The 20,091-nt window shown below is 43.8% G+C and overlaps 3 protein-coding genes across 3 annotated transcripts; 2 read left to right on the top strand and 1 right to left on the bottom strand.

Annotated features, from left to right (window-relative positions):
- Nucleotides 1–301: 301 nt before the first annotated feature.
- On the bottom strand, nt 302–19,263 carry LOC134044580 (E3 ISG15--protein ligase HERC5-like). The gene is made up of 23 exons (XM_062493847.1): nt 19,218–19,263; nt 18,180–18,312; nt 17,421–17,497; nt 16,683–16,904; nt 15,850–15,941; nt 15,180–15,310; nt 14,246–14,394; nt 13,850–13,926; nt 13,454–13,542; nt 12,338–12,397; nt 11,698–11,800; nt 11,362–11,545; nt 10,860–11,041; nt 9,695–9,790; nt 8,434–8,535; nt 8,240–8,359; nt 4,697–4,837; nt 4,434–4,606; nt 3,303–3,357; nt 3,040–3,119; nt 1,845–2,028; nt 1,387–1,486; nt 302–751 (listed from the first exon to the last, which is right to left on the bottom strand). Exons 1-23 carry the CDS (start codon nt 19,261–19,263, stop codon nt 537–539), a joined length of 2,811 nt encoding a protein of 936 aa, XP_062349831.1. The 3' UTR covers nt 302–536.
- PYURF (PIGY upstream open reading frame) lies at nt 5,665–6,155 on the top strand. Its single transcript, XM_062493848.1, has 2 exons — nt 5,665–5,888; nt 6,014–6,155. The coding sequence occupies exons 1-2, from the start codon at nt 5,680–5,682 to the stop codon at nt 6,153–6,155; spliced, it is 351 nt and encodes a 116-aa protein (XP_062349832.1). The 5' UTR covers nt 5,665–5,679.
- PIGY (phosphatidylinositol glycan anchor biosynthesis class Y) lies at nt 6,188–6,819 on the top strand. The gene has a single exon (XM_062493849.1). It carries the CDS (start codon nt 6,188–6,190, stop codon nt 6,416–6,418), a length of 231 nt encoding a protein of 76 aa, XP_062349833.1. The 3' UTR covers nt 6,419–6,819.
- Nucleotides 19,264–20,091: the final 828 nt, after the last annotated feature.

Raw genomic sequence — 20,091 nt, forward strand, 5'->3', positions numbered from 1 at the left:
CTCCTAAGAATTTCTCTCAGATAAATCACAGACCATATTCAGGTGAGCACAGACTGCTCCTTCAATTCACAGCCTCAATAAATGTGTTAGTTGCTCCCCAACAGAAGCCTTAAGTAACACAGATTAAAACCTTACCCCAGTTTGCCTAGCAAGGGTGACTGCTTAGCACATCCTGGTTGTGTGCTTGCTAATGCATAAATGTACAAATCACAGAATCCCTGCTGCTGGGAGCTCGCTGTTCCAACACAACCCTGCCTGCATATATATGTAAATATGCTTGGTTATCAGCTTGCTTCTCCGAAATGCCAAAAAGGATTCTTCTTTCCTAACTTTACAGTCTAACTATGAGGTATCTGGTAGAAGCTCTGGCATAAGCAATGTAAAACCTCAGCAAATACACACATGCAGGTGTTTATAAAGTGCAGTAAAAATAAGGCAGGGTAGAAACCAGTAAATTGGAGTTATTAAGAGAAAATATGGCATGTGAACAAATATTAGTTTTCTTATTTTTGCTTTAAAGTGCTTCTATCCCAGATTTAGGCAAGTCCAAAACCTTCATTATGCTCTATGGCATAAAGCAACTTCTCTTTGAGTATTTTTTTACTGCTGTATCTGGGGAGGAACAAAATGAGGTGGCAAGTATTGGCACGGGGAGACAACTCATCTGGATTTTCTGCTCGAGGATCTGCAATACAAAATCTAAAACATTCTGGTCCATAGCCAGTGATTCGATCAGATCCTGTCAAAAAAGCTGAAGGAAGAAAAAAAAGAAAAACAAGTACAAGTTAGTGAATTATAAAACAAAATAAAATGTTAACTGAAAATCATTAAAATAATTAATGTTAATGAAAATTATGAAGGGAAATTAATGTAAACATACTGATATTTTTTAAGATAAACATTATGCTTTGTTGAATTTGCACCTGAATACAGATTGAAGTCTCTTACCCATTCATAGTAATTACAAGCCCTCTTCTACTTTATATTATTGACCTTGTGGATGAGAAAGGCCAGGCTAGGTATGACCTTCTACCTTTAAAAATGACAACCTAGCTTGTGCAACCCTTTCAGAAAGGCAAACTGCTTACATCAACAGTGTACTCACACAAACTGTGGCCTCTGACCAACAACACAACCACAGAAGTAAGGGATAAAGTAACTGCAAGCTTCAGGGTGGTCTGATGCAAACCTCAGGGGATGTGACAAGGGTCAGAGCTGTCCCTGTGCAACTCCTTGTGTTACTTTTTTGTGGTTTTCCCTAGAAAATGTGGCAGCAGCGGGGGCAAACACGTTGAAAAGCTACAGTTTGGATGTACAACCATCTGGAATGTGTGTTGTGGGGAAAAGAAAAGGGCTATGCAAAGTTTAAAATGCCTAATACATTACCAAGAAACATTTTCTTTTTTTCTTCTGGTAGCCTGTGAAACACAGTCCAAAAATTCCTGATGGTTCTATCTAACTTTTCATACCCTCTGTACATCACATTCTGTCAGAAGACAAAAATAAAACAGGCCAGTTAATCCTCAATATTTCCATTTATATTTAAAGCAACATTTTATGTGATAAATTTTATAATCCTGTTGATAGATATTCAAATCCCCTTAACCTCTGGAATCTGTTCATTTGTTTTTCAAAGATTCAATGACAATCCCTGAGTTACGGCTTGATACTTATTCCCCTTTATTCTTGTAGCTGACGTAGATTAGAATCAGAACATAGACACAAATAAAAGAGAAAGTTCTTTGAATTTCTGTCCATCTGTTATGCACTCAATGAAAGAACAGGTCAGAATTAGTTTATGCTTAGCAGATAGAGCAGAAGGACACCGTGCTTATATACAGTACCTTTTCCAGCAGATGCCAGTCAAATGTTGTGTGTCCCTGGAGAAGAACCTGCAGCTCTTCAGGGAAAAAAATCTTCCAATTTCTAGCTGGGCAGCCTCTTAAGAACCCTTGCATAAAGTCCTCAAATGGCTTCTGTACTGATTTATTGAACATATAATTCACATACAAATCAACATATTCTTTCCTGCAACAGATACCAAATGAGCATTAGTGGTGCTTTTCTAAATTATAGAAAACTTTATGCTTTATTCTTTTATTCCATATGACCTGCTCTGTTGTACAGACTCAGACTTCACTGAGACCAGTTGTTACTGGCAATTAGTTACTCACTGAAAAAGCTGGCAGCATTGTCACAAATAAAAGAGAATTAGTTCTGGCCAGAATTGATTCATTTTGGTAACACTGTTTGTATTTCATGTGAATGCTCCAATGAAATCTTATCAGACACCTGATTATTATAAAAGATGGAACCTAGCAGACCTAACTCCCATTGAATGCCCAAGAATTTCCCTGAAATCAAAATAAATATTTGCACAGCTGCTAATCAATAGTTTCACTCTTCTCTCTACTTCAGATGGGGATTTGTGTAGTGACATTGTACTTGTACAATCAACTCAGTGTAAATGCTGTACTTCAAGCTTCTTAAATAGCCCTTTCATGGATCCCTATGGGTACTCAGATCATCTGCATAATTCAGGACATAAAATTTCTCTCTGTCCTCTGTGCCAAGATTAATATTGACACAAAGCCTTATTGATAGATTGTTCCTTCTCCTTTATGTACAAGAGACATTCCATATATGTAATTAAGCAGGAAACATTTTGCTCTAAAAAAACCCTTACAGAAGTGTACCTATTGCTGGGTTTCCCAGACAAATCATCTGTATTTGCCTGAAAATACTGTTCAAGGTTATTTTTTACATTTGTTAGGACTTTTCCTGTTAATGCTAGCTGTCTGTATATGCAGATAACAGGATGTCCAAGGATCCCCATGTCATCTACGGCTTGCACAAACTTCCAGTGTTTGGCACACATGAAGCAAGTACAGCAGAAACTGAAAGTGTAAAACCTATTGGACCAAGACCAACGGCACAATACAGAAGTCAATATTTTCTGACAGTATATGGGTACAGACATGTTATTTCGTGCATTTGTAACAAGACAACAGGATTAAGAAATATAAAAATAAAACTGACCTGTTATCCTTAGTGACAGGAATGTTGGCACCATTTTCTTTAAGCTCAACAACATCTGTGGAATCTTCTCCTTCCATTATCTAGGCAAATAAATTAAAACATTGGCTGCTATATCTATATGTGACAGATATATATATGTGCTACATCTCTCATTTTTCCTTAAGGGCCTGACATGGCACTCTCACTAGTTTGAATTTACAGGTAAGTTGTGTCATTTGCACTGGGACACTGTTTTGCCCAAGTACCTATGTGGGATGTATTACCGTGAAGTCCAAGTCCAAGCTATCACTTTCTTCATTCAAAATTCTCCCAAGACTCCTGTCCAAACACAAAAGGGATTAAAGAGACAAGAAGCATGACCATTCAATGCACTTTCAAACTCTGCTAAAAAACATCCTTTGAAAAGCAGTATTTAAATGCATACAGGTACACAACACCTACACTCACACAGAACCATGATATATAACCCTGAAATTTCATCATGCTGCTGATGTAAGTTGAGCACAAACGCCTCCAGTAAAAAAGCTTTCCAGGCAAGTCCATCCCCATGCCCTGAGTGGTTAACTTTACACAAAGTTCAGTGAACAATGGGCTTGGGACCACAGCCTTGCTTCCAGAGATTATCTAGTGAGGAATTAAGTGTGGAACAGTGGAATGATCTTGGAGAATTGTTTTGGGGTGCAGCATCTCATCAAGTATCGCAGGCAACCTTGTGTTCCAATTCACCAAGGAGCCTCAGTGAACTTAGCACTTCTGGAATTTAGCACCTCAACATAGTCACTGGCTCATGGTATGGGGTTTTCATCTTGGTTGTTTATATCACTTGCCTGGAAGACAGGCTTCAGGGGCCTAGAAGCATTATGTTGGTGGCAGCAGCACCTCTCTCTCTATGTCTGCCTGATATCTGCTCTCCCAGTGCATGGAAACACAAGGGTTCTCAGAATTGGCACAACTTCGGCATTTCATAATACTGTACTTGTGCAAGGCGATACTGTAGAAATTGTTAATTAGTAAATCAGAAAAAAATAAAAACAACATTAATCATTGGGTAATTAGTTCTTTCTAATTTCCTAGTTCTAGTTCTTTCTAAGTCCAAACTACACTCCAAAGTGGTTTGAACTTTATATTATACACAGTGTGGCCTTAAGCTCTTGTGGAGCAGAGATCTGACACCTTCTAAGCCATGAGGTCTGGCTTTTTGTTTTGGCAATGCCAGCCTCTGAGAGCAACATCCATGCCCTGAACAAGGACCTGCTTGGAAATCTGTGGCTTCTAGCAGCTTCAGAACAGTAAATGTAGATGTCATGGGTGTCCCAAATTCAGCCTCTGGGATCTCTCTATGCATGGTCAAGGCAAGGGACCCAGCTGAAGCTTGGGCCATGCCGGGCTCATACCGGCCCACGGTTGGCAGCAGATCCTCAAGGTCCTCCAGGGTGGGGGCCAGGTCCAGTAGCTTTTTGTAGAGCACCCTGGGGAAGGGGAAGGGCACCGTGCAGTGGTTAAACAGGGCCATTCCACACAGAGTTCCGATTAAGAGGAAGGTGTCCTCATCCTCACAGTTCGAGGCCTGGTTAGGAACAAGCACACCAGAAAGCCATGACTGCCTCTTCCCATGGGTGAGGCCCCCATCCATCCACCCCCCGCAGGGCTGCCTTACCTGTCTGGGGAACCACACGAGGCCGGAGGGGAAGTGGCAGAAGGTGCCCGTGCTGGGCTGGCAGAGGGTGCTGGCTGCAATTCTGAAGAGCTCCTGGGACACCCCGCCTTCGTCCACCCCCATCTCACCTTCAAAAGACACCTGCAAGACCCAAGACACCCGTAGATAGAGACATTCAAGCTGCCCACAAAATCAGATTCCTTACCTGATGTGCAACAAGACAGTAATTACACACGCGAGAGAGAGACACGCTGATTATTTATTTCATGGTTGTGCCAACCTGGGCACTCGGTGGTATTCCACAAATCAAGCACGACGCACCAGAGTCTTTGAGCCATTATTTATACACAGAAATTCAGAGTTAGTAACTGTCCCAAGTCTGTTATGCTTGCTTAGTAATTTCCAAACAAGTTACATAACCCCAGCTAAATTCCAGACACCCTCAGGGGAAGGGTCTTCACCTGCACAGGGATCTCTTTGCCCTGTGGGTGTGGGTTTTAGTACTATAGCTGACACAGTTCAGCTACAGGATAGGTGGACCTCGAGTATTTTGCCAAGTTAGCAATGTATATACAGACATACATCAGTGTCTTAATTTACTGCAGCCTTAAGGCTTTTTAGTCCCCAGATGTCCTTGGCTAGGGAATGCTGGCTGCTGCCTGTTCCACTGACTAGGTCTCCTTTCTACCTGATTAAGCTTGAAAGTGTACAAAGATCTTACACCGAAAACCGCCCTAACCGAGCTAAGATAATCCTGATGTATTTCACACTCTGAAAGGCGCACCAAGGCCGCTGCGGCGGAGCGGGGAGCGGGGCGGGGAGCGGGGCGGAGCGGGGCGGAGCGGGGCGGAGGAGCGGAGCGGGGCGGAGGAGCGGGGCGGGGCGGGGAGCGGGGCGGGGCGGAGCGGGGCGGAGGAGCGGAGCGGGGCGAAGGGGCGGGGAGCGGGGCGGAGGAGCGGAGCGGGGCGGCGGAAGCGGCGGCCATGCTACGCGGCCCGGCCCTGCCGCTGCTGCCGCTGCTGCGGGCGGTCCCGGGCAGCCCTGGGCACGGCCGGCACTGCCACCGGCTGCAGGAGCGGCAGCAGGGCTCGGGCACAGGCACGGGCACAGGCACCGGCTCAGCGCGGCCGCAGCCACCGGAACCATCGCTGCTGCGCTTCCTGGTGTGCCCGCTCTCCAAGCGGCCGCTGAGGTGAGGATGGGGCGGGGGAGCTGCGCCCTAAGCCCTGGGCAAACCCAGGTTAGTCACTGCTCCTCATGTTTTTGCTTGGATATTTCTCCCTTTCCCCCCCCTCCTTCCCCGACTCGGCTGGCTAGGTACGAAGAAGCTACGAACGAGCTGATTAACGAAGAGCTGGGCATCGCGTACCCCATCATCGACGGCATCCCGAACATGGTTCCGGAGGCTGCCAGGATGATGCACAAGAAGCCGCCGGCCGAGGGCTCGGAGCAGCCCTGAGGAGCCGCCGGGCACGGCGGAAAGGCGGCCTGATGGCCGGAGCGGGGCTGCTGCCCTCCCTGCCCACGCTGACTGTGCTCGTTCCCCTCCTGTCCCTGGCAGGCCTCTTCTATTCGGCCAGCGTAGACGAAACCTTCCCCCAGGGCTGCACCAGCACAACCAGCCTGTGTTTCTACAGCCTCCTCCTTCCTGTTACAGTGCCAGTTTATGTGTTCTTTCACCTGTGGACTTGGATGGGGATTAAGCTTTTTAGGCACAACTAGTGTGATGCCTTTGCTAACCCCTGGGCTTCTCTAAATCAACATAATTTGTTTAATCTCATTAGCATCTCAAGTATTGCAGTTCATTTGACTGGCACTACTGATTGGTTTAATTTTCCTGGTAGGACCTGGAACTGTATGAAGTAGCAGCCCATTGTTAACTACTGCTAATGCAGATGAAGAGCAGGAGTAATAAGAAGCACTAATTCCCTGTTTTATCCCTTCAAGAGTGCTGTGCATTTGTAGTGGCACTAATTAAAACCTTCGTTTTCATGAGTAAAAACTGTACCCTGACTGAATAAACTAAGTTAAAACTAAAACATGCAGTGATATGAACCCCTCTTTGAGAGATTTGGGGTTTTTTCGACCAGATGTGTGTACTGAAATATGTTTGTCTCATTGTCAGAAGAGCAAAAATTAAATCAGGTTGGTGTTTAATAACAAAACTTGAGTCAAATTAAGACATTTCTTGCTTGGCTGATAGCCATATCTGTATGTGCAGTACCTGCAGATCTTTTCCTTCTAGGCCAACAATGAGAGTGCCACATGCCAAGTTCTCATTATTGTCTGAAGAACTTTCTGACAGGGACACAGCTATGAAGGGGGCAGGTTAGTGCTACAATGAAGGTTTCTTTTTTATGTTTTGCTTTTGGGTAGTTTGTAACACAAAACACATTCATGTCCTTTAACTGCTGAAAAATGCAAAAATTAAGCGCCAAGTTGTAAATGCTGCCCCAGGCTGTAAATGCTGTTGGTTACTAACAGTGCTATTATATTTTTTCAGGCTGCTGCTGGGCAAATAATACTGTGATGCACAGTGTGAAAGGCAGTGCTCACAAGAGGTGTGCCCAAAGGCTGACTTGAGCTAAGGGCAGCTGTTTGTCAGAGCTTGTGCAGTCGCTGGAGACTCAAAATCTCGAGGACAGTACAGAGCACACCCTCACTGCCTCTGTAAATAAATGCCTCTCTCAGCTGGAGTAGTGAGGAAGCAGGAAGGAAAGGTAGCTCTGAGAGCCGTTGTGAATCTTCTCCAAAGTAAATGGGAAAGAAAAGCTTTGACAGCTCTGGCTGGCAAGAAAGCTCACTGGGAAAGCGCCAGAACTGGGTTACAGGGCACCAAGGTCCATGGTTCCTGTGGCACAGGCATGGTGCCAGACTTTGTGTTAGTGACAGGTGGGGCACATAGTCCCTGAGCTGAACTCTGCTCTGGGCAGGTGGCCTGCTCCCATGTCAGCCACCTAATGGCTTTTTGCAGGGCAGGGCCAGCATCATGATTCCTGTGGGAAACACTGCTGGCAAACTTTGAATCAGTGTGGAAGCCACAGGTTAAAGGCACGTGGACACAGCAGTATTTTAATCAGATGCTCATCTCTCCAGCCAGCACTATCCTTCCTTTTCCTTCAGAGAGCATGTCCCTGAGAGAAATGTCATTGTGTGGCTGTGTTGCTTGCTGACCCCTCAGGCTGGTTCCCCAAATGCTGGGGTTTTAATGTACTATGTATAAAGTCTCAAAACTCAGTCTAGCAGCAACAGTACTGGACTTTGACAACTGAGCAATTGTATTCCATTACCCCAAAGCAGCCTCACAAAATAGCACTGCCACTTGCATTTAACTTAAGCCAACAAAGCTGCCTGGAATAAGGATGTAAAATACTGCCTTCCAGATTTACTCTACATCATCTATGGTATAATATTTTGATGAGCAGTTCTTTTATGCTCAGAGGATACTGAAACCCTTCTACCAATATTCAGTAACACTGAAAATCAAGGAGCACTGCAGCAAGATGTACTAGAGCTAACAAGTAATACAGTTTAGTATCTTACCTCTAATATCTTCCTGAAATCTTGTTTTGAGGCAGATTTTAAATTTTTTCGTATGTCTTGCAGAAGGCATTGTCTTCTGACACAAAATTTCCATGGCTCAGAGGTGTGTATAAGGGGTATCTGAGGATTGAAGTAATAGTCTGTTAGCAGTGTGTTTATCTCTTCTGATTGGTAACAGAACTGGGTGTACTTACAGCAGAGATATTGGTCAGAGCCCTGCATTCTGTAGTATAAACGTGGATCTTGTTTTCTCTATCAAAGATGCATGGGTACTTGCTCAGCTTGTATAGGACTGTCTGAAAGGACAAGGAAGAAAGGAAATGACATGATTTTCCCTTGTGAAACCAGAGTTCAGGGACATGTGTGCAGACTGAAATGCTGGTCTGTACCCTGGCAAACTCCCACGTCTCTGAAATGAGCCCTTGGGTGCATGAGCACTTCTCTAACAGAGGTTCACATCCTAAAAACAGCTTCTACACACTCCTGTGAGTGAGAAACAGAGAGGCACCTAACCTCTCCATGCAGACAGACACTTGTCTACAGTAACACCTCAAGAATAAAACAGAGAGAATGATTTTTAACAGCATCTTCCATAATTCAGCTAAACCAAAACGTCCTGGATACTCAGGTTATGGTGTATTGTTTTTAAAAACTGCTGGGTTTATTATATGTAATACCAAAAATAGATACTGGTCTAAAAATAATCTGATTTAAAGTGTTATACCTTCACTATGATAAGGTAGCAACTTTAGGTAATGTCGTGACTGGCTTTTGATTCTATGCTGTTTCTCAAACCTCCTCCTCCACTCTGGTTAATTGGTACAAAACTGGTACATTAGCAAACAAAAACTTAAGAAGGAATAAGGCAGTTGCCCTACAAATTCCAGCCAAGTTCCCAGGAAGCTTACTTTATTTTTTTTTTTTGCCAAAGGAAACCCCTACTATGCATGTTTCCATTTCATACTGCTTGCTCTGACACTGACTGCATTTGGTAGCTGATCTTCACTCTGTCATCAAGAAATGCCACAGTTTATTTTTTATTACCACATCTTAGTTTTAAGATTGTAAGTACATTGAAATGCTCAATAGGGTTTCTAAATAAAAGTTTAAAAACACCTCAAAATATTTCTCTTAATTAAATGTAATAAAATCAAGAGTAGCACAAAGTATAGCAACCATCCCTTGTGCTGCTATTTCCCAGTGATTACTAGTTCAAAGCAAATAGATGCTTTAGATGCTGGAGGGCAACTCCAACTCTCAGAACCAGGGATTGTCTCAGCTCTGTTGTAGCTGCTGGAACACTGGGATGGTAAAAGGCTTGCATAATTTAGGGAAAATAAAATGTCTTTGAGATGTGCTGGATTAATCTCTAGAATTGACTTCCATATATACATATAAACTATTTAAATAAAAGAAACAAGAGTGTTTGGCACTGCTGATAAGATTTATACTTACTACTGTATTGTAGCACGCACAAAAGTTGATAATCTCTCTCACTTGAGGTACATAGAAATTGCTTTCATGTACTCTGAAACCAGTTCTGGAGTTCACCTGCATTGAAACATGGAATATATCAGCAGCAGAACTAGTGAGCTGTAACCTGTGTCAGGACAGGACTGACAGGGCTTTCTTCAGAAAGTGCTCTGAGACCCTGCATAGAAGTTAAGGGATAAAAGTGCTGCAAGTAGCACAGTGCTTCACAGTGAAAAGTCTTAGAAAGCCATGTATAAACTAGCAGGAAAGCAATTTTCATGTACAATTAAGATCCCTTAACAGGACTCCATCAGGAAAAGTATATTTCCCTTGGAGTGCCTTTCATGTTTCTGTGGTTCCCTGTTGTTCGTACTTGTTGCCTGGAAAAGATACTTGCAGGGGGACAGTGAACATTTAAAGTTCCAAATAATGTAATTACTTCCAGAGGAGTAGGCCTGATGCACTTTTGAATTTATTTATCTGCATAAATACAGATTCAAAAGTCAAAACTTTGAGACCCCATTCTGCATTCTCAGCCAAAAGGATATTCAAGTCTGAACAAAATCAAACAAGTCTCTCTGCTTTATACTGTGTGCTTGAACTCTTGATTTTCATAAACTTTGAACATCTCCACAGGAGAAAGTATGGTTGTCCAGAAGAACACAGTTATTGCTTCCTTTGTTTCCCTTGTTTGTGTGCAGCTAAAGAGGTTCTAATGCTGTTGTCCTAGAGAATCTGTCAGGTTAACAGGCTCTTAAAGCATCACAGAGCATTACTGTGGCAGCCACAATGAGCCAAGCAGATAGGTTGTCTTTAAATGCTCTGAGCAGTTACTGGGGTGAGGGATCTCACCAGCAGAAAGGGGAATGGGCATGTTACTTAGAGGATAACACATCCACAGCTGTGTAGGCATCAATGGATGCACTCCTGACACCACTGAAAGCATTCTTTCCCCTACCAGGGGCTATAACATGCTTTAGCTCTTCATCCCTACAGAGGGCCAGTTTGGCACAACTCGAGCAGGACTGTCAAAACTGAGATTCCTGAAGCAGTGCCAAACCCAGAGAATTCAACAAGTGAGAAGTCTTGAAATACTCTAAGCTACATTGAGACACCCTGTGTAATCAGAATCCAAGCACTTTCTTACCTGGTAAAGTATATGCAGTATTTCCAGAGGCCCAGTTTCAGCTGGGTCCAACCTGAAGAGGCGGCCTGGCTTCATTGTTATGAACTCCATGACAAATTTACACAGAATGTACTGGGAAACCCTCTGATACAGAAACACCAGCTCCTTGAAAAAGGATGTTTCTAGATTTGACCATAGGCATTCTGGAAAGAAAACAGCTAGTGAAGTCACAGGTAAAATACAAATCACTGCAATTTGTGGATAGAGCTGCTTTTCCTCTCTTTATCGACTTAATTAAACAAACAAAAAAAAAAGTTTAAGCTTGCACTACAAAAACTATTAAACCTCAGACAGAATTTTTAAAATTCTTGTGCCTTGCTGCATAGTCCCCATGTTTCTATGTCTATCAAAAGCAATTATTTCAAGTTCTGGAACACATTACATCAGTGATAATAACACTTGTTCTGTAGCAGAAAAGGATCAAGCATTTAAATTATTCACTTCTACCATCATAAAACCCTACCAAGAGTTTGCAGGCCCTCTGGCTGGAGTTTCATGATGGCTTGAGCCAGAAGAATGAGAGAAAGGAAAGAGTTCCCATCCTTCTCCTGCAGAAGGAAAGGCAAGATCAAGTAGACTCTGAAATTTTCAGGTGAGACGGGAGAGGAAGACAATGATGGCAGTAAGTTCCTAATCACGTTTTGCACCTTCAGAGGGAAAAAAAAAAAAAAAGACAAGGGTTAAAATGCAATTATGCTTTGCCAAAGTAAATCAGTTGGCATGAAATTCCTAAGTTTCATACACAAATCCAAAGCTTTTCATTATCTGTGTAGTGAGCATCGTTATATCAAATCCTTACCTCCTGGTAGATTGTTTGTTTTTTACTGATCTTCTTATAAAAACGTTTCACTTCTGACATGTCTACGCCTGAGACTTCTTTGGAAGTTTTGAAATGTTTGTCTCTATCACAACATAGAAAAGAGAACATGAAATAATTTTTCTACTAAATAATGAAGCACTGTAATATCAGAAAATACTTGGAAAGTTCAGCCCCAGCTCCTGTGAGTATAATTTAATGTGTTAAGAAGACAGACAACACAAACCACTGTTTTATGACCTGATTAACATCCTGTCCTTTCTGTCCTGTGTGGCTGTGAACTATTAATGGTAGAGTCCTGTATTTCACCTTAAAATTACTTCCACTTCAGTGCCAGAAGGAGATATTAAGGATCCTTTGAGAGCTGTAATATTGCTTGGAGGGAATATCATCATCTACCAAATATCACTAAAGGATAATCTTCTAAAATATGAGCTTCTACAGCACATTTCAGTAGGACTAGGGCTATACAAATTTTAATATTAGCTTGAGCTTTGAAAAATAAAGACTTGCTTCTTACAAATTCAGATAAAATAAATCTTTTCTACATATGTGACCTAAAATATTTTCTGGTCAGTTTACATGCAGCTAATATATTCTGTTGTGTCTAAGCGCATGCTACCTTTTGTCCAGAAAGCTTCCATTGATGCAAGCCTCAGAAGAAAAGATCAGTCTGATACTCCTGATAGTAAAAAAACAGAAAGTCAGTCCTTTCAACTTCAGGTTTTTAACTCTGGAAGAACAAAAATCATGTACAAGGGTGTCTGCGCCTGACCACACAAAACTTTTCTTAGCACCACTTTGCTGTCAGTGTTGCAGAAGACATTGTGCTCGAGAAGTTACTGATCTTTGGCAAGTCATGTCTGCTGTCCTGGGAGAGGGAGCCTGCTCAAGCATCCCATACCAGCCAGTGCTCCAGTCTGGTGAATGTTATCATGGAGATTCTTCTCCTGACAGGTCAGCACATCAGCTGCTTTTTTTGGTTTGTTATGCAAAATAAAAAGCACTGCAACATGGGAGGGAGGAGAATCCCCTCCAGGGACAGAATATTTGTAGCATGTGGAGGGAAAATCCATCAGGCTATCAATTTACTGCTGCACAAAAGCTGGGTTCCCAGAACCTGGCTCCTGGTATTCCTGGTTCAGTTCTAACTGAAGCAGCTATTTTATCAAGCAACTTGCTGTCAAGCCCTTCCTACTGAGATCTGGAAAGAACCTTCTCTTTCACCCTCTCAACCACCACTTTTCACATGATCCAAACTGTTCTAAAAGTCATCAGGAAAACATTTAGTTCCAAGCTAGCCAAGCTTTCAAAACGCTCAAAATCAACAGCTGGAGCTAGACTTTCCCAAAGAAACTAACCTCCCATATAAAACCTGAGAAAGACTAGAAGTGTAAGGCATCTACAGTGGTATATACATATTGCTTTAGAAAATGGGAAATCAAAGAAGTGACCACTAATTTTTAAATGCTGGCACAGCATTCTAGTTTGGGTACTCTGGATGAGGCTTTTTGCACAAGGCCTTGGTCTGCAGGCAGGGTCTTTCACTGATTTAACTTGCAGGTCCTTATCAACTTTGTGCCAAGGTACAAGATTGTGCCTTGGCTAAATTCTTGAACAACAGTTCCTACAATAGCCTCCAAAGAATAATAAATTTTAGAGAAAATCATGTACCAGGGAAAAAAACCACAAACAAACCCAAACAGCAACAAACCCAAACAGCAAGTCTCTGATTTACTTTTTTATACTCTCACAACACTTAGAATTAGAAATCCATGCATCCACTTCTTTATCCTCCAGAGTAGCAATTCCATCCAAATACGAATTCTGTGTGAAATACATTAAAACATTGACAAAATTAAAAATGTAGCAGATGGGATTTTTTTTTTCAATCCAATCACTACAAGAAGATTTCATCCTAAGTATGAAAAAACTAATGGTCATCCAGCATGATCCAGATGCATTAACCACAGAACATATATATTTACAAGTTAGTCTGTAGGTAAAGCACAGAAAAAACTGCAATAGATATATATAAAATTGAAGTGCTACAAGCATGATGGAAAATCCAAATGTTTCCAGCAGTAATGCAGACTGTGGTAAAATCAGAAGCTATGATCAAATGTGCACATACCTTGTTCTCCTTGCAACGGGCAAAACTTTGATTTACTCCTGCAATAATTTTAATCCCCTTTTTTGATGCATTCTTTTCTGTGAAAAAACAAAAAGATTGTCATAGGAACATATGAAGAGACATTCATTATCTGCAGAGAGATGAGTTCACAACAGTGGAACAGTAAAAAAACCCTTCAGGTAGTAGTTATCTGTTGAAAGTTGATGAGTTGAAAGTCCATGAGGCTATTACCCATAATTAAGAAGCAAATGGAATAACTCCAGGTAGAATTTGTTGGGATAGCCAAGCAAGCATGAGACATAATGTTTGCCTTTCAGTGTAAATGTGAAATCAAGAAAGCAAACATCTCCATGGAAGAAACAAATACAGATTGTATACATCTGCGGTGGTCATTACTCTGGCAGGATTTTCCACTATTCAATGGTGAATTGATGGGAACTGGTATCAACTGATTTGGCTTCCTGTCACCTTCCAGTTGTCCATCATCATCAGAACCACAGAAATAGAATTTGTCCAAGGAAAGTACATAGACCAGAGTGGATTGTCTGTTCAGGGAAAGAAAAAAGTCATAATAAGTGAAAACCACAGGGCAAAGCAGAATAAAATTTACAAATACATTTTCAGAGTGTAGACCTGAAGCTTGTCTTTAAAAGTCCTGATAGTCCAGATAAAGAATCCCTTTAACCAGTGTTAGAATGCTTCATTGCATGAACATTCAGCAATAAAGACACCTATGGACTCATATGTCCTATACTGTCCTCTAATGTTTGTGATTTACCTGGGTTCCCCATACAAAAATAGTGTTATGCCATGCTTGCTTCACACCCTTCTGTTTTCAAACATGCAGCTTCTACGCTGCTGAGCCTGATACCAAGCCCAGGTGAGTTGTCAGGAGACTTTGTCTGGCCCAGTTCTGCTTGGGCAAAGTGAAACTGGGTAATTATCACAGCCCTTCAATTCTTATTAAGAACCTACCAGTTTGTCAGTCTGGATGGGAATTCAGTGACTTTCCTGATGCAGGCTTTTGACAGTCCTTTGCCCTTTGGAACCCAGTACACACCCAGTACTTTGTTTATTAAAAGAGAGGAAGACCAAGGGCTTTTTGCTGGTTTTTGCAGCTCTCTCCCACTTCTCACCAGGGACTGAGGGTTCTACTCTCACTGGGCTCTGGCAGGAGGGTGGCTTATACTTGAACAGTAGATGGGTACTCTGACAATGCTGACCTATTGTGATACAGGGATATGAACATCTTGATGACTTCTTCCCTACTGTTCTTCAGTGATTCTCCTAAGGCATTGACCTTAGAAGACCAATCATTGGCACTTCCCACCTTCCACAGGCAATGTTTGAAACCCTTGCTCCCCACAGCTCAGACACCACACGAGGCAGGAGTTCATTCCGGGTAGAGTTGTGACCCAGCTGGCCAGACCCTCCTGCTCCAAAGGTGCACACCAGCCCCTCCTTGAAACCAAGAAACAAACAACAGGATCACTACATTATTAACAACATTCAAATGGTCACAACCAAGAATGAGAGCCAGCAAGACACAACATGTTATATGGGACTTGATTCAAAACATCCCGGACTCAAACATGAGGAGGGTTCACTTTGCATCAAGCTAGATCATACACTGTAAAGCCCGAATCACTGAGCTCCTGAGAAAAGCAATTTAACTCTTGAGAATAACTCCCTGTTGCTTAAGAATTTTACTTATATGAGTAAACCTCAGTAAATCAGAAGTCGCTCACATCTTCTGAAGTCCCCAATGTACTATTAAAAGTATTTTCAAAAAGTACTGGGTGTTGAACTGCACCTCTTTGCCTCAGGATTCCCATTCACCATATCCCTGCAAAAAGCTGCATGCAGATGACAGGAATATGAGAAAAGACTAGTTTTCCCAATAGCTTAGATAACATCCCTTGGGAATCACCTTCAGGTTCAGGTGCAAGCAGGCATTACCATCCCAATTTCTCCATGCTGACTTTCTATTTCAGACTCACCTTGGAGAGAACTGCAGTATGATCTGCCCCACAGGAGATAAATACAGTCTTCCAGTGCTCTAAAGCTCCAACATATGTTGGGCAGTCCCTGTCTAGAAAGAAGATAATACTGCTAAATTGAAAGAGTACTGGAGGGTCTCATATACAGAAAAAAATAGAAAACAGGAAGATTAAGTGCTTTTCAGCCCTCTCTTACAGCAATTAATGTAATTACAGCTTGGGTTTGGGTCGTTTTCCCTCCAGTATAACATACTCTTTCCCATAATGTTCTTTTTTATATTACTTTATTTTCATTTACTTTGGTCTGAAGCAAAATGCAGTACTTTCATATCTGAAGTGCCAGTAGTACTTGGCTTTAAAATACCTGATTCTCAAGGGTGTGGACACATTCAGATTAGATGTTCTGTCTGTCTAGGGCAACTCTTCTTAGCATTCTAAGTTTGAAGATGAGGTGGTTTAAATTATTCTCTCACTTTGTGTTTACAGAGAATTAAAGAAGATTAAAAAAATATAAAATTAATTTCTTTCATGCAAGACTTCCTGGAGACAAGACAGCTGTAGAAATAGACCTGTAAGACCTCAGAGATTTTAAGAGCCCATACTATCCAATTAGCCACATAAAATGATTGCAAGTTCTCTATAGAAAAACACCCCCTAAATACACTGTTCCTGCATGCCTTTCCTGGTCAGGAAACAAAGAACATCTCCAGATAGACTTTCTTCAAAAGGCTTTACTGTCCACCACTGCTCCACAGGAGCTTGACAATACTGAGGAGCACTTTGGTGAGGTCACAGACCCGGAAAAAAACCCTCCCAGTGCTCTCCTTCCTTACCTTTAGTGTCTCCAAGTCCCAGCTGTCCAAAACTGTTCTTTCCCCAAGAATAAACAGCTCCGGAGAGTGATATGGTGGTGCTGTGAGCCCCTCCAGCAGCAATTTGAGCAAGTGGGATGCCCTTTAGTCTTTCCACCAGCTGTGGTTTGTGAGTAAACCTGGTTTGGCTCCCCACTCCAAGCTGTCCATGGGTGTTCCAGCCCCAGGTGAAGAGCTCACCCCCTTCACACACAGAACAAAAGAAAACAGCTTAGTCTCACTTCTTCCTTAGATTATTTGCACTTTGGGAGTAGGTGCAGAACTCAGTGTTGTTGCCAGGGACCTAGTTCCAAGGCAAGACTATCATGTGTGGCCAAATTTGCTTACTTCTGACCTCTTTGGGACAGTCCCATGTTGCCATGTGACTCAGCACAACAAGAATAAAAGCCCCTAAAGTCATATTTGCAACCAGAAAGGTGTTGCAACTTAAGAATGAGCAGGTCTGGTGATTGCAGAGTGGGGCAGCCACATCTGCTCTCCACAACACACCTTTGTGTAGGGATGGTGCTCAGGAACTAGAGATATGCAGATCCCTGGATGCTGGGAGGAAGCAGCAGCACTGACAGCAACAGCACTTTGTGTCCCCACTGCTCATTACTTTGTAATGGTGTCACCAACTACTGCAAGTTTTACAAACACTGCCTTCTCAGAGCAAGCATGGCTCCTGTTTGGAGGAAGAGTGTTCTTGAAAGAGGTTACCTCTGGATAGTGCCATGGCATGCTGGTCCCCACATGCTATTTGAACAATATTTTGGTTTCCCAGTTCTTGTATCAGCCTACAAAAATAAGGGGAAAAAATCAAAATAAATAGATGCTGTGCTGTGAGACAAAAAAATAAAGGACAAAGATCCTTTGCTGACCAAGCCATATCACTTTTAGCAGGAAATACGTGGAAAAATATAGGTCACCTCTAAGCTGATTCACCCTTCTCTTATGCTGTCTTGCTGTAGCAGGGCTAACTGATTTCTCTGTGGTTTGCTCCACAAGAAGCTGGAAAAGAACCATGCTCAGCCTGATTCTGTTATCTCGCCCTGGGCAAGAAAGTCACACAGCAAAGTGCTGGGACATTTGTAGATGATGGTTACCCGCACAGCATCATCAGAAAGTGGTAAGGTTCAGACATGCTTGTGTCTTTCACCTGCAGTTTTCCCAAGCCATGGTGATTTGCAAGCCATCGGCATTGTTCTGGTATGTTCCATTGATCCTTACTAAGTTTGAGAGAAACCTGTCTCATGTGCATTCCAAACAGCTCAGATCTTGCTACCATCCTAAAAATCTGTGCACTTCTGGCTGGGTTAAAAAAGAACATAAAGTTTTGGGTACTAGGAAGATGTGTGTTCCAGTTACCTTTCTACAAACAGGAACGTTCCTCAAATTCTTGGATGTTACCTTGGGGAAAAGCAGGCTGCATTTTCTGACCTTTGCCATCCACACCTCCACCCTGTGAAAGCTTCTTACCTTGTCTTGGGTCTGTTTTCTGAAGCTTCGGCCCAGTGTTCAGAAAGCTTCCCATCATGGAAGAGAATGAGTGTGTGTGTTGCACTGTGGTTTGAGCACCGCACCTTCTCATTACTCTGCGATTGCGTGCACTCTGCAGGACACACAGACAGACACGATGGTCATGCTATGGCAGCAGGCACCTTAACCACCTCGGCCCCCTTCCCAAGATCTCAGTGTGCTACTGCTTGCAGCAAGAGCTTCTGCTTCTCAGGAGAAAGTGAGAAGTGTATGTGACTTACTTTCTCAGGCCCTAACTTAGGGTTTCAGTGTCCTGCCTACCCACTGGTTTGTTTCATGCTGGATGACTCTACACTAAAGGACCTTTCTCCATCTATTAGGCTGCTGTGCCACCAGCTCCCAAGACAACCAGTGAAACATCAGCAGAAGCAGTCTGTTGCTCTTGTACACCTGTGGAGAGTGTCTGATGACAACAAAGTACTTCCTGAGGCATCTGGCCACCCCAGACTTGTCACAGCCTTGGGGGCTAGGATGCCTTCAAGTCAAGCACTTTACAAGGTTCTGGAGAAGAAGCAATGATGGAAAATTCACTCATTGCCTCTCTACAGCCGAAGGAAGTACCTCCTTGTCTACAGCTGAGGGGCTGCAAATGCTCTCCCGACCTAGAGGAACCAGGGACTCAGTTACTCGCATGTGGCTCTGCTCTATCCCAAGTGTCTGAGACCCAGGATGCCCAAGAATGAAAGGCGGTGATCAGCAAAGCCTGCCCTAATTCACCTAACACCTCTGGTCATTCGCTGCCCACCCTTCTCACGCATCAGACATAGAACTAGAGAGGAAAATCCCTGTCTATTCCCCGGCACGTTCTTCCTCCTTCCAGTCCCCCCGCTCCGAGTGCTGCCCGCTGGGACACGTTTAAGCCCGTCCCGTCCCGACCCGTCCCCGAGGGGCCGCACAGCAGATCAGTGCCGTTTCAGCGGCTCCACCTGCACGGACCCATGCCGGGGGTCTCCCAGCGCCGCTCCCGCCGGTCCGTACCTCCCGTGCCGCTCCCCCGGCGCCGCCGCCGCCGTCCCCTCGCCATCCCTCGCCTGCCGACAGCTCGGGAGTGTCCGGGCAGCGCCGGGAGCGCCGCGTCGGGGAATGGAAACCGAAACTCACCGGGGCTGCGGCAGCGGGAGGAGGAGCGGGACGGGTTCCCGATATCTGGGAGCCCTGAGCCGGGACACTCACTCCTGCGGTGAAAAGGCATGAGCTACTGGGCTCGGTGGGTCTCCGGCTCTCCTCAGCCTGCGGAGCTGCTGCGGGAGGAGGGGGCAAAGCAGAAGGCAGGGGGAGGAATGCCGGGGTCTTCCATGTGGAGAATGAGCCCTTTGACTTTAGTATTCACTTCGGAGAGTGACCAGCCAGTGTCCGTCTTGTGGAGAGTCTAGATACCTACTCTACTGCTTAGCTGTATCCCAACTAAGAGCCCACGCAAACCCAGAGGGGCTGCGTGGCTGGGGGAAGTCAAACCGCAAATGAAACGCTCGGTTTGGAAATTAAAAGCCATCTGCTTTCATTCTCACATAGCCCCAGCTAAATCTCCCCCGCCTTCAAAGACCCTGCGAGCATCCTCAGTCCCAGAAAGACCACCCTGCCTGCCCCTCTGTAAGAGACAGTCTGAAGTTTCCCTCATTTGCCTCACGACCGTCACAAGAAGACCCCGGTGGACCCCACTCACTTCGGACAGGAGTTCTGGCCGGGCCAGGGTGGATGCTTGCCAAGGAACTGTTTATAGATAGCGTACTGTGCCGTACCTGCTTTTCTGAATTGTTTATACATAGCGTGCTGTGCTGTACCTGCTTCACCGTACTGTGCCGTGCCTGCTTCTCTAAGCACAAATCTTCCCCACCGCTTGGCCAGATGCCGC

This window comes from Cinclus cinclus, chromosome 5, assembly GCF_963662255.1.
Source record: "Cinclus cinclus chromosome 5, bCinCin1.1, whole genome shotgun sequence".
Taxonomy (NCBI): Eukaryota; Metazoa; Chordata; class Aves; order Passeriformes; family Cinclidae; genus Cinclus; species Cinclus cinclus.